This window comes from Hippocampus comes, unplaced genomic scaffold (assembly GCF_001891065.2).
Source record: "Hippocampus comes isolate QL1 unplaced genomic scaffold, H_comes_QL1_v1.1 scaffold132, whole genome shotgun sequence".
NCBI classification, from domain to species: domain Eukaryota; kingdom Metazoa; phylum Chordata; class Actinopteri; order Syngnathiformes; family Syngnathidae; genus Hippocampus; species Hippocampus comes.
In genome coordinates this window covers 3,634,903-3,649,832 of record NW_017805467.1, presented here as the reverse complement: position 1 = coordinate 3,649,832, position 14,930 = coordinate 3,634,903, and the positions used below count along the sequence as shown (strand labels likewise).

The 14,930-nt window shown below is 43.3% G+C and overlaps 1 protein-coding gene across 1 annotated transcript; it reads right to left on the bottom strand.

Moving 5' to 3' along the window:
- Nucleotides 1–996: 996 nt before the first annotated feature.
- nr2f6b (nuclear receptor subfamily 2, group F, member 6b) lies at nt 997–14,924 on the bottom strand. The gene is made up of 5 exons (XM_019875468.1): nt 13,581–14,924; nt 12,797–12,891; nt 6,881–7,218; nt 5,527–5,773; nt 997–3,071 (listed from the first exon to the last, which is right to left on the bottom strand). Exons 1-5 carry the CDS (start codon nt 13,838–13,840, stop codon nt 2,797–2,799), a joined length of 1,215 nt encoding a protein of 404 aa, XP_019731027.1. The 5' UTR covers nt 13,841–14,924; the 3' UTR covers nt 997–2,796.
- Between the last annotated feature and the right edge of the window lie 6 nt (nt 14,925–14,930).

Here is a 14,930-nt window from a genome sequence, read left to right as displayed (position 1 = left end):
GAATTCATTAAACAATAAACGTTTCTAATTCTCTAAAAATGAGTCAAGGTCAAGGTCAAGAACGATTCTTTGAATCAGCCCACCTCATGGCTCCCTGTTGTGATGCTGGCAGGGAGCAGGGAACCCCGAAAGACCACTTGGGTAGCCCGCAAATTACTAGTTCACCAGGAACAGGGGTCTTAATTTTATTTATTTTTTTTGTGCTGCTATTCTAAACAAAGATCTAAGCTGCATCTAACTTTTTTTTGTTGCTATTTTAGAAAAACATTCTTGCATTGGTGTGAATTTGGAAATAATTATTTGAAAACGTAATTCTTTAGTTGAGTACCAGAGGTCATTAATGTAGTGCAAGTCTTATTTTACGAAGCCTGTATGACACTAGTAACCTGGGTAGCCCTTTGCATTTTCAGTACCTCATCGTTACTGCTCTCCAGTGGTTAAGTACAGTACCACTATAAAGGCCCACTAGTGGTAGGTATGAAGTAAAATCATTTGCAGTTTCCAACTACAAATGACGAAAAGATAATCCGTTTTCTTCACATGATAGTCAACTGGCTGTTATCCACATGAGTATGCATACATTCACTCATTCAGTCATTCATTTTCCAATCCGCTTTATCCTCACAAGGGTCGCGGGCTTTGCTGGAGCCTATCCCAGCTGTCTTCGGGCAGTAGGTGGGGGACACCCTGAACTAGTTGCCAGCCAATCGCAGGGCACACGGAGATGAACTCTGTAAACCATCTGCGCTCACACTCACACCTAGGGACAATTTGGAGTGTTCAATCAATGTGGGAGGAAACCGGAGTACCCGGAGAAAACCCACGCAGGCCCGGGGAGAACATGCAAACTCAACACAGGGAGGTCGGAGCTGGGATTGTACCCACGACCTCTGTGAGGTTGACGCGCTAACCACTTGACCACCTGGTCGCCGTGTTAGTTACCTTTGTTGCCAGTGTGCATACAAGATGGCTAAAACATAGGCTCACAAACATTCAATTTTATCTGCATTTAGTTTTAATTCTGCAAGGTCAAAGAAATACAAGTCATCATTTAAGCGTAATGTAAAGAGCGCAGTGAAATCACAATAGTTTTAATTATGACAAAAAAAAAGATAAAGTGAAGAACGTTTTGACCTTTTGAGGAAGTTGTGGTCTTTTGACAATTTGACAGATAATACAAAAAGTCAGAGAAAACAATCTGTTTGCATTATGTTCATGCATCACTTTGAGTCACCGTTTGCGATGTTCACAATATGGGAACATTTTAGTACCGACAAGTGCCTTGCGTTATCGAAGCTATCATTCTCTACAGTACCTTTTGTACCTTTTGTAAGGCCATGTTTGCTTTATGACACTGGATTACATCAAAATCTAAATGAACTACTGGTACCTTTTAGACAAAAGAAACATAAGGGTGGTTTGCACCTTTCTTTTATGAGCTACACAATTTTGAATGCCTTCTGAAATTACATTTCAAAAGACAATGTGTCCACAAATCAAAGCACTTGACTGTCTTTGGGGGAAAATGACTGACTAATACATTCTTGTGAAGATGGACATTGATCCCTGTAAATTTACTCTTGTAGCGCATTCATGGTTCACTGTACAATCTTTGAGAGAGTAAAACATGAGGTAATAATGGATATGACAATCTGGGGAGCAATAGAATGTTTTCTTTTTTTTTTTTTTATAAACTGCCTCACCTAATCAGCGTGCCATTTCCTACATACTGTATATTAAAACCACTCTTATTTGTGTGTGCAAAAAAAGTATTTACATTTCGGCCACTTGGGGGCAGCAAATCCTGAATAAAAGGGGGTGGGCAACTTCAGACAGTGAATTGGAACAATATTTGAGGAGCAAATATTGTTTGATACACAACGGAACTGCCGTTAATTTTGAGCATTTATTTGATATTCTTGACATGTAGCCTAAGGTCCACATACTAGTAAGTTCTTTGTCCACACTCGTAGAACAATTGTGTCTTAGTGATCATGTTTAGGCGGACGACTTTGGCATATTTGTAGAACATCTACATAAAACTAATGGGGCAAAAATATGCCCACAAATTGACATCTACGCGCCATTAGCACTACGGTAGATGTTACTAATAGGATTTTATAACGTCACTAGTCATACTATTAACACACAGCTGTCAACGAGTGCACAGTTTTGCTTGCCTCGCTCGTGGCATTTAGTTGTTCAAAAACAGTTGTTACTTTAGTGCGCTGAAGTGACGACAAAGAGCATTACAGTACTTTTAGGTGGACATCGAATAAATGGTCAAGCGGTTTCCCATAGACGGGCTCTAACAACATGATACAATACATTTGGTAACAACTTTGATACAGTCTGAAGAGACCTGAAGCGACCCACTCAAGTTGATGATGTGGTGATGCTGTGGCTTCATTTGGACGAAGCAGACAATGTGTGCGCGTGTGTGTGTGCGCGCGTACACACACACGCGCGCGCACGCACACACACACACACACACACACACACACACACACACACACACACACACACACACACACGCACACAAGCACACGCACGCACACACACGCACACACTTGGATCGAGCTCAGTCACATTAAGGATGATGTGGGAGGAGGTAGTTATGTGCTCATGGCCTAACTCTGCATTTTAATTTTTGCAGTCCAGAATGAGACAAGGACATATCAGATGAAGACCAGAGCCTATAAGCGCGCAAGTGCTGCAAATAAATTGACCTAATATCCTGCATTTGTTCATGTTCTCTGTATCCTCCCGTTTGCTCTCAGCGTGTCCGCAGGTTCCCTACTGTCCCGGGGCGTAGGGCCAGCTGATGGAGCTCCCTGACAACTGCATGTCTCGGATCAGAGTCTCGATAGGGGTCTTGCCAACCAGGCGCATGAAGAAGAGCTGAGAGATGAGGTTAGCCGGCACGGCGCGAAGAGCCGGCAGGCGCAGGAGCAAGCGGCCGAAGCGCTGAGGCTGATTGGGGTACTGCAACCTCTCGTACTCAGTCAGGGCCACCTGGGCCTTCTCCTGCAGGGACTCCACGTGGGCTGGATCGGTCAAACCGCATGCATCTGACGGCAAACGCACAGGAGAGGACCTCGCTTTATTAGGTATATATTCCATTGTTCTCTCACTTGAAAAACAGTTGGGTCAAAAAAGAACCCAGTTATGTGTCAAAATGGGACTATTTGGGTCAATTTCCTATTTTTGTTTTTTCGTAATTAAAAACAATTTTTTTTCAACAAAATAAGCCAATTTTTAGTGTCTTGTTCTGTAACAACAACAACAAAGTGGGTCAAGTAGCAGTCGGTCTCTTTTTGATCCCTAATTGGGTTATTTTTTACCCAACTGTTTTAGCTGGTTTACCATTGAGCTTGCACTCTAAAATTAATTTGGGTCAAAGCGTGACCGAGCTGCTACTTGAGTCAGTTCAACCCTACTTTGAGTTTTGTACAAGATATCGCAATTTGTTTTGTACAAAATGGGTTGTTTGTACAAAACTGACCCAATTTTTGGATCAAATTGACCCAAGTAGTAGATCAGTCACTTTCTGACCCAAACTGGGTTATTTTTTTTAACTGTTTTTAGAATCTTTGATTTTGCACTCTAATTTTAATTTGTGACTTTTTGAGTTGTGAACAAAATAATCCTGTTTTGTGGTTAGTTTTCTTCAAAACGACCCAATTTTGGGTGTTGTTTTGCACAAAAACAACCAATTTTGCGGGGTCAAATTGACCCAAGTAGTGGATCGGTCCATTTTTGTCCCAAATAGTGTTATTTTTAACCAAACTCTTTTTAGAAGACATCATTTATCAATTATCAAATTGCACTTAATTGGTCAAAAAATTATTTATTTAGGACAAATAATGCACCCTTGTCCAACTTTCTAAAAAACATAAAAATGTGAATCTTGGTGCAATAAAGTCTGGGGAACGCCATTTCAAATAATGGCGGACTCTACTTTTTAACTTCGTCAGGGTCCAAAATTATTTATGCCAAAACAACAGAAACTTCTTCAGTTTTTGATAATTGTGGCTGAAGCTCCAAAAACTTTGAACCACCTATCCGGCCATTTTTTTTATTTAAATATAGCTATCGCCTATCCCAGCTGACTTTGGGCTTTGCATGGCGCATATACTGTATACCAATCACACCCACGTTCACACCTCAGGTCAATTTAGTCTTCATTTAACCTAACATGCATGTTTTTGGATAATGGACAAAGGACAGGCAGAACATGCAAACTGTACACAGAAATGCCCCCAGCTGAGACTTGAACTCCGAACCTCAGGACTGTGAGAGAGAAATTCTAACCAGTATCTCACCCTGCTGTATAGGTCTCTGTCCCTACACCCGTACAAGGGGGCTAAAATGTGAAGAAAACATGGTTCTTCATAGTATAACCATATTTGAGAGAGCAACTGTAAGCTATGTTTTACTTGCTAATCCATTGCCTCTCTATGTTTTTTTAAAATCTTCCACATTTGGTGAAAATGTGTCCGGAAAAGAAGACTGTCTTTTCTTTGAATCATGTTTTTAGATGGATAGGCGTTAATCTTCCACATTTGGTGAAAATGTGTCCGGAAAAGTCTTTTCTTTGAATCATGTTTTTAGATAGACTGGCGTCATTAAAAATCCGTGAAACAAGGAGTACCGTTAATACTACGGTAGTCTAGTCATCTGCTAGGTTAGCTGACTACAGTGATAATAGGGCTTCTTTGGCAATTCTATTTCACAACTTGGGAACGTTTGTATTATTTCCATGGAGATGGAAGTGCAGCGGGGCGAGGAAACAAGGACAACGGGGAAGCATGGAAAGACTGACAAGTTTGTATGTTTTGCCAGTGCTTGCATGGGTTCCCTCCCACATTGCATAAACATACGAGTTAGGTTCAGTGAAGACTCTACATCAGGGGTGTCAAACTTATTTTTGTCGCGGGCCTGAGTTCCTTTAGTTCCAGTTTCCCTTGGAGAGCCATTATGACTGAAGCCATATCAAGAAGTCAGGAAGAACTGTTTATTCGCCTATTGTTAAAGTAACTGAAATGAGGGATTTGGTAACAAGAAAATTCTTATGCTATCACTCTTCTTTATTAGAAATGAGAATTTGACAGTTTGGTACAGATTTTAGCAAACATCATGAAGGTTGACACCTTTGATTTGCTTTCGCGGGCCACATCAAATGAAGTGGCGGGCCTGATCTGGCCCCCGGGCCTTGAGTTTGACACCTGTGCTCTACATCAACCTCGGTTGTTAATGTGGGTGGGAATGGTTGTTTGTCTGCCTGTGCCGTGCAATTGAATGGTGACCAGTTCAGTGTGGACCCTGCCTCTTGCAAATAATCTGCTGGGGCATGATCCAGATCGCTAGCTTCCCTAATGAGGACAAGCACTGTTGGAAATGAATGGACATACAGAAGTTTTGATCATTCAATTCACCCTTTCAGGGACAGCGGTTACTACAGCAGACATCTTATCATGTTATCAGGTTACAGGGTGCATGAAAGGGTTCAACATGCAGACCTACCAGGTGAAAAGAGAGCAATGGCTTTCAGGCAACTGTATTCCGCCGTGTCCACTTGCAGTCTGTTGAGCTTGTCCACTTGGTCCTGGAAGACTCTGACCTGGTCCATGAAGGACACCACTCGTTCGGCAGACATAGGGGACGAGTGGAAGCCAGCCGCTGCTAGCAGGGGGGCCATGTGTAGTGGCAAAGCAGACTGGGCTGCGTTGAGAATGAAAAGTTCGCTCCAGCTTAGTCTCAGCAGTGCTACCTGTAGGAAGTCAGATTTTTTTTCTTTTTTAAACAAGCGAAACTATGTCATTCTTGCCAGTGTCTTGAATAATAGAGGTGGCAAAAGTAGTTTAAAAAAAAATACCGTATTGGCCCGAATATAAGACGGCCCTGATTATAAGACGACCCCCTCTTTTTCAAGACTCAAGTTTGAAAAAAAGACTTTTTGAACACCAAATTAATTTTTGTACAGAAAATAATTACAGTACATCTGAAACAAATGATTATAACAATATATTTGAGAGAAAAAGCATGTTATTTTGCCTCATTCAAATCTTAATATCTCAACATTTAAATATGTAAACTAAAGTGCAATCACATTCATAAATGAATGGCTTCTGGTTTTTGAAATATAAATTACATCATAACTTTTCCTCAGCTGCCGGTTAACCTGGCCGATCTTCGACCCACTTTTCTCCAGATTGTCGCTATGTTTCTCCATTTTCTCTTATCTCTTCTATTATTTTCTTCTCTTTCTTACCGCTATTTTTTATTTTTCTTCTTCGTGCTATCGCTATTTTTATTTTTATTCTTCCTGACAGGGGTTCACTTTGGCCTGTGGAGTCAAGTTCAGCATTCGCTTCAATGATATCTGGCGCCATCTAGCGCCGTGAATGGGTATAATGTCTTGACCCCGAATATAAGACGACCCCACTTTTTCAGTCTTATTTCAATGCAAAAAAACACCGTCTTATATTCGGGCCAATACGGTACAGGTTCTAAAATGGACAAAAAAAGTAAATGTGTGTTTTTTAACTGTCCTCTGCATAAAAGTACTCCAAAAACCAAGAGCTACTGCAAAAAAAAACAAAAAACATAATATCGCAACATATCGGAATAATGACATTATTCAAGAGCGACTGTAGTTCATCCGATCGATTACAACAGGGAAAAGTGGAGGTGTGAAACCGACAACCGGGTATATGCATTTTTGCTTTTCAAGGCCCGAGCTAAACCCGTGAGCGAAACGGCCAAGAAAAAAAGTATAAGCGAGTCAGAAAATTGATGGATGAATAACTATTCTACCGGTACTTCAGATGGTTTCCATTGAATCAGCTGTTGCCGTCGCTCATCATCCTTGACTGACCTGCTCTGAAACTGGAAGCTCTGGAAAGTACGGGATGTTTCTGGCCCACTCGATGGTGCTGAAGAGGAGCCGGGCAGCTAGCTCGCAGATGCTGTCGATGCCCATGACTGGGGCTCCGCTCGCAGAAGCCCCCATCTGCGCTTGGCCGTACTGGGTCCCGTAGCGGCTGTGGGGGTACGGCTCAGCCCGAAGCAGCTGGGAGATGAGTTCCGATACCGGCTGGCCGTTGAAGTAATCTGCCCCAAGATGACCGGGTAACACGCCTCCGACTCCGCCAGCTCGTTGGGAGTTGGGACTGATACCTGTGTGGGAAGGTGGGATGCGACCCCTCTGGACAGCTGCGCGAACACAGAGAGGAGTGGTATGACACACGTGCATTTATGCATGATGCGGTGGCTTTACTTTTACTTTAGAAAAATGGAAGTGCATGGTTGAAGATGAACAACATGTTGAATTCCAATCGCAATATGTCAATCTTCAAAAACATAAGATAACATAACATTTTAGATAGATAACATAAGAAGGTAAATATGAACCCGGAGAGGCTGGTGGTGGGTTTGTGAGCACTATAGCTGGGGTAGACGGTACCCATCAGCTGCCTCCGAAGTCCCACAGACAAAAAAGGCCCAATAGGACTTATCTTTCACCTGGAAGGCACCCCTTATCGCCGCTGTCCACCAGCAAATTCGGGGGGTGCCACCATGACAGGCATTGTCATGTTCTGTCTCGATTGTGTGCCAGCGAAGGACGTTTCCCTCCGGCAGATGCACCCGTGCCTCGTTTCCCCATCAAGCCTAGCCTTGTATTTAAGGACTCTGACTTCTGCTACGCCTTGTTGACCTTGGTTGCTGTTGTGCTTCAAGTGTCATTTTCTAGACCTCTTGATATCATTCATAGTCTCTCTCGTTTTTGTTCATAAATGTTTGGAAGTATTTTTGCTACTCTAGTATTGCTCTGTGTTATCGGATGTTTTCTATTGTGTATTTTCGATGCTCTCTTGAACCTTGCCTTTGCAAGCGCTTTTGGTATGAAGCATTGATTTTCCTGGCACCTTGTGACCAGCCATTTCATTTTATACTATGTCTGTGCGATTTTCTTGAATACATATTTTTGTAATCACACTTTGTCTGAGCCTGCATTTTTTGGGGGGCATCCTAAAAGATTATTCGGTTCGGTTAGAGCCTAACATTGACCACCTTATGGCGACAACTGATCTGCTGCCTCAATAATAAAGGTGCGCAACATCTCTCACTCACTCAGTGTTCTCCGCCTCCCACCAGGACGTGGGCAAAAGCTCAACCCGAGGTCGGAGTTGAAACTCTTTCTGTCAGATGCTCCCAGTGAACCCTCACAATGCGTTTGGGTGTGCCAGGTCGGACCGAGATCTACCTCCACCAACAGAGCCAACACACCACCAGGTGGTCATCAGTTGACGGCTCTTCCCCTCTCTTCACCTGAGTGTTTGAAACATGCGGTCACAAATCCGATGACATGACGATAAAGTCTATCATCAAACTGCAACCAAAGGTGTCCTGGTGCCATGTGGACACACTGATGTTAGAACATAGTGTTTTATCGACAATCCATGATAAGCACAGAAGTCCAATAACAGAACACCACTCGGATTCTAATCGATGGGCGAGGCGTTCATCCCAATCACACCCTTCCAGGTTTCACTGTCATTGCCCACGTGACCATTGAAGTCCCCCAGCAGAACAAGGAAGTGCCCAGAGGGAGCGCTCTCTGCCTAACCCTTCAAGGACTCCCAAAAGGGTGTGTACTCAGAGCTGATGTTTGATGCAGAGGCACAAACAGTCAGGACCCCTCCCCACTCCCAAAGGCGGCGGAAGGGTATCCTCTCATCCACTGAGGTTAACCGCAATGTACAGGCACAATAAGTATGTCCACACCTGCTCTGCGGCTCTCACCGTGGGCAACCCCTCTTGAGAAACTGGTCCAAAATTGTTCTCATTTTTAAAGTGTAAAGATGTAATTTTAATGATTTTAATTATTCACTTTGACAATATATGTCACAATGTGCTTTTTCTAAATACATCCAAAGTAATATAGACAAAGTTGAGCTTAGCATGTTGGCTGGGCCTCAGCAAGCATTGCTCTTTTGCAAAGCCCAGCCCTGCTCCAAACTGTCAGAAGTCCAGCGGGCTATTCACAGTGAGCCATTTCGAATACACGTTGTGATCATATGATACTTGCCTAACCAACTATTCTCCCATTTTCTTTTGTAGCTTCTATGCTCTGGCCAAATCAACCCGCCTCCAGCAGCAGTCTCTCCACAAATCCCCTCAAAAGCTGTTCTGCATACCCCATCAGGTAAATAAATCTCAAGACTACTTTCCCTTTGCACTGCTCCCTACCACAGTGACATGGTATGTTGTGGTCTTATATAAATTTCATTGTGAATATAGCCTGCTACAATTCAGCTTGTTCAAAATGAAAGATTTGTCATTTCAGCCTTGTACAAGTACAGTCCACAGTGCAACGAGTCATGCTGAAAGTTATGTTTGGGCAAGGTGTTTCAAACTCTTGTTCCATGTGTAACAGATTTTAGCTGGAGCTGTATGAGGATACGTTGGTAAAAAGCTCACTCTTCTGAGCTTTCAAGGGTGGCCTTTTGCTGGCTTTTAGCTCAGCAGTCTTAGCTCTGCATCCAGGCTGGCGGTGAGATGGTGGTGCAGGTTTGAACCCCCAGTGGGTGGAAGGTGCAAGAACGCCATCAGTTGCACATGCCCCGTTTTTTTTTTTTTACTTTGAACACCTGCCCCTCCAAAGGTCACGGCACGGCCCTGTGAGTTTTACTGTCAGTCTAGGCCAGTAGCAACTGAGCATGCCACAGTTTGTACTGTTCGTATTACACATAGCAATGAAGCAATCAAGTTCCAATCATTTATTTCATATATGCGTTTTGTTAATCTTCAATTTGGAACTGTTTTCAGCTGGTCATTTGTTTATGCTCAGGCCCCTCGCTACAAAAGAAAAAGGTCCTTATCTCCAATGCCGCACCTTGGTGAGCGTTGCTCAAGTGAAATTGCGTTGTTAATGTTATTGTGTCGATACGAAAAATGTATTTTTCAAAATTGAAGAAAAGACATAATTTGAGACTTTGGTGAGATCTCAAGTTACAAACACACAAATAGAACAGTGTGTGGAGATTTGCTGCAGTTCTTCGTGGATTTGGTTGTCTGTTGTTACTCCTGTTTTTTAAATTTTTGTTTTCATTTTAGTGCTACGTTGAAAAGTAATTGCTACGAACAATGTTACTATACAAACCTTTCATTAAATGAGACTACAGATAGAGCTTACAATTACTTCACTTGTTATGCATTACCATAAAACGGTACAGTGTATTCATTGTTTTTAATATACTGTATCTACAGTAATTGGGGGGTTATACATAACTAAATAATAAATAACTTAAGTTATTTTGTTTTAGTTGCCTTGGTCACAGCTGCCATTTAGAAAGAGTTGAACAAAAAAAATTAACAGGCTCACACACAAAATGAATTACACAAACTGTAACAATCCATTTTCATGTGGATCCAGATAAATAGGCAATATTTTTTTTCCTTTTTTTTAATTTATTCAAAACAATTGAACAGTCCATCCTCCAGAAATCATAACGGCACCATTTTTTTTATGGGGGGGTGGGGGGGGGTAATCCTCCAGATGACAAATATAAAGAGTTTTTCGTCCACAGTAGTTAACAGTTAAGCCTCGGCGGGGGTCTACGCTCCACTGAGTGACCTTACAGTTATACTGTGTAAGGCCATTATAGAATTGCTCAAGAACACATCGAGCAGGGGCTCAGAGTTTTTCTCAGTATGCTGTAAATAATTTCTACGTATCGCACCTTTAAGTTCATCAAGCAGTGGTATATATAATCTCTTCAAAAGTTAATGCTACTTTTACTGGGCCAGAGTTGAGCTCCACAATTCCAGGTAGTGTGGAAAGAGCAACACATCGTGCGTCACTGCCACAGTCACTCATTACTAACCAGGCCCAATATAACCTCTGCTACATGTCACTCCTTAGTGTGCATTAGCTTTGGAGACCCGAGGTAGTCATGTGCACTGCAGTTGCAAGACTTTAACATGCTCGTCAGTAAAGTTATGAATCTGAAATGAAAGTATTCACACAGGAATAATTAAAACAGGAAAGTGTTTCTTTTTTTGTTTTTTTCCTCCATCCGCCTGTTCAAATATGTTGTGAGAACAGTCACTTTTCCCCCTGTTATTCAAATGATACCCTTGCCTTCAGCCGCCTGCTTATCACGTAAGATCAGCAGCTGCCAGAGTTGCGCACCGTGGTGAAAACATGCCCTCAGTTGAAAGTATAAATATTCAGCTTGGGTCACTGGCAAATGTCACTGCTTGCCTTCATACTTCGCAGAAAATTATCTATCTATCTATCTATCTATCTATCTATCTATCTATCTATCTATCTATCTATCTATCTATCTATCTATCTATCTATCTATCTATCTATCTATCTATCTATCTATCTATCTATCTATCTATCTATCTATCCATCCCTCTGTCTGTCTGTCTATCTGTCTATCTCAGCTAAAGCGAATCTGTAAAGTATTCATGGTGCGATCTATCTATCTATCTATCTATCTGTCTGTCTGTCTGTCTGTCTGTCTGTCTATCTCGGCTAAAGCGAATCTGTAAAGTATTCACGGTGCTACACTTTTTCCAGCTTTTATTTTAGAAAACATAATAGATTCATCCATCCATCCATTTTCAACACCGCTTATCCTGAAGAGGGTCAGAGGGAGTTGCTGAAACCGATCCCGGGTGACTTTGGGCGGAAGGCAGACTACACTCTGAACTGGTCGCCAGTCAGTCGCAGGGCACATATAGAGACAAATAACCATTCACACCCAAAATTCAAACCGTCACCGAGACTGCCCGCATACAAGTCAGGCGAGTGTACCACTACACCATCAGCAACTATAGATTCATCACCACCGCACCCCTCGGCCCCTTAACATTTTACGCACAACATCCCATAATGGCCGCGAAAAGCCATATTTTTTAGAAAGTTACTTTAAAATTCTAAAATGAAGAAATCACATGTAGATAAGTATCCACGGCCTCTGCCATGAAGCTCAAAGTTTATCTCAGGTGCATCATGTTTCCACTGATCATCCTTGAGAGGTTCCGACAACTTAATTGGAGTCCACTTGAAATCAGTTGAGTGGACATGATTTGGAAAGGCACACACCTCACTATATAAGGTCTCACGGGTGACATGTCAGAGCACAAATCAAGCATGAAGTGAAAGGAAGTGTCTGTAGAGCTGATGAGACACAAGATTGAACTCTTTGGTGTGAATGGCAGGTGCAATGCTTGGAGGAGATCAGGCACCGCTCATCACCTGACCAATCCCATCCCTCCAAGTGATGCACAATGTTGGCAGCATCGGGCTCTGGGGATGTTTTACAGCGGTAGGAAGATTGAGGGAAATACAGAACAAATGTCGCCATGTACGGAGACACCCTGAATGAAAACTTGCTCCACAGTGGCCAGGACCTTAGACTGAGGTGAAGGTTCACCTTCCAACGAGACAATGACCCAAAGCACACAGCCAAGAAAATAAAGGAGTGGCTCCAGGACAACTCTGTGAATGTCCAAACAAAGCCCCAGACTTCAGAGATCTGAAATCGACGCTCCCAGTGCAGCCCGATGGAGCTTGAGAGGTGCTGTAAATTACATGTCTTTTTTTCTTTTTTTTTAACCCAGGTTTATGGTGATCTATTTACCACGATTCCCCCATTTGATTTAGTCTTGTGTAGTTTTCTGTCACATTTCAAACATTTCACATCCAGTTTGAAGTGCTTTCAGGATGACCTGCTAACATGTTGTGAAAGCCTCGTGGCAAACGTGTTTAACTAACCTTCTTTGCGCATGCCAACACGGAAACATTTCTTCAGTCGACAGAACTGGCACTGGTTGCGATGGTGCTGGTCGATTTGGCATTCCCGGTTTGATCTGCAGTGACACACGTGAATGGAAGGTGATGAAAACCTTCCAGCTCGGAGCGCTTTTCCAATAAGCATTTTGTATTCACATGTTGAATGCCCCCCCTCCCCTCCCCCCCTCCTCTCATGGACCTTTCTGATGAGTGAAAAGTGCGAGCTGGCGTGTCTGAATAGCTCTTCAAGGCTGTGACCTTTGTAAATCATCAGCCCTACACGCCCTTGTGTCGACTTTTACAGCAGACGAGCACTGGCAACATTCCTTTCAGCCCTGGATGTGACACGCTGATTAAAAAGACGCATTCCTTTCAGGGTTAGCGTATTATGACGAGAAAAGGAATAACCACGTTATGTGGCTGAGAATTCCCCAGGCCTTCAGCAGAGAATTGAGTTTGCAGCACTTCCCCAGTGCAAGAAAAATGTCAGTGGTGAGCTTCTCAGGCAATCCAGCGACATATGCCTGACCTTCAGGGTGATCATGTTTTTCCTTTTTGCCGGGGCTGTTTGTGACACTTGTACGGCATGTCATTCGATGGTGAGGAAATGACAAGCACATATGGCTGCAAAAGGAAAAAAAATAATAATAATTTCTGTCAACTTCCCATTTGCGGGAACTTTGGAAAAAAAAAAAAAAAAGACACTCACCACCAAGAAAAATGTGATACATTTGATCCGTTCTTGAGACTTAACTAAACAAGTTACCTGCAGGAGTAGTTGAGGTTGCGTCGGATGCTCCTTTTGAAGAAGCTCTTGCAGCCCTCGCATGTGAACACGCCGTAATGCTTCCCGCTGGACTTGTCGCCGCACACCACACAGTCCAGCACGCAGGCCTTGTCCTCGTCGGCGATGTCCACATCGCTGCTTCCGGCGTGGGGCGAGCCCTCCTCCTCTTCCCTGCGCAGGTAGACCTTCTCCTCCAGTCCTCCGTTGGGGTTGCCCCATCCCCCGCTTACCATGGCCATATTCTCAGAGTCCTGCTGCCCCGTGAGTGGATCATACACTGACCCGCCCTGGCTTTAAACTACGTTCCCAGTCAAAAATGTGAACCCGCGTGACGATGCGTTGATCTTGAAGGTAGATTTGAGGCAAAAGGATGAAAAGTTGTCTCTGCGATGACCTTTCCCTCCTTGTCGTCTGTTTGGATTGACCCGGCGATCCTTCCCGGCGCACTCTGGTCCTCTGTAATCTGGCCGCTCCCTCTGTTCTTGCCTTTCACCCTCGTGTATGCCGCCCTGACCTCCAATCAATGGCTCCTGAGAAAACTTTACACACACATTGAGTGGTTCAGAGTTCAGGCGGGAGAAGAAAAAAAAAAGGCGCAGCTTGCTCTAGCCCAGGAAACAATAAATTACACTTAATCTCCCACTCTGGTTTCTCCCTTCCATTCACAGACTTTCCTCCTCTGAGAAGAACAAACTCAGCTTTCCTTCAGCATAGTAGCAAAGAAGCAAACAGCCACTGTGACTCTCTGTGCGTGACTGCTTTCTTCCAAAAGGACAAGTGGGAGGAAAATAAAACAGAGTTCTCCTTCAGGCAGGGTTAAACTACCCTGCCCTCTGCTCCAACTTCTAAACTTGTCCAACCAGTTTCCGTGCAATGCTGAAGTGTTATCTGCTGATCTGGGCCAGCTCTAGTCCAGACTCACTATTGACTTGTTGAGGCAGAGGTGACACTGATGAGGAGGGCCGCGAGGCAAGGGGGGGGAGTGGGGGAATGAGCCCCACAAATGTTCATCCACTCAGAAACTTTGGAGAAGAAATCAAATGTGTCGTATACGGGGGGGATGGAACCAAAAACTGATCTGTGATCCAAAAGTGATGCAAAAAAAAAATCCATAAGAATGCTGACACTGGCTGCAGGCGTTATATTCAAACCAGAGCGGTCTGAGAAAGACAACACACTCCCTCTTTCTCCTGGAAAAATGCCTCTGTGGTTTCTGAGGCAACTAAATTCATTAGTCCTCCGGTCTGAAGTTGACTTCTGTTTTCTTAGAGCGCCTCCAACTCTGCTGGAAAGGCTCAAATGTCACAAGACAATTAAAAAAAAAAAAAA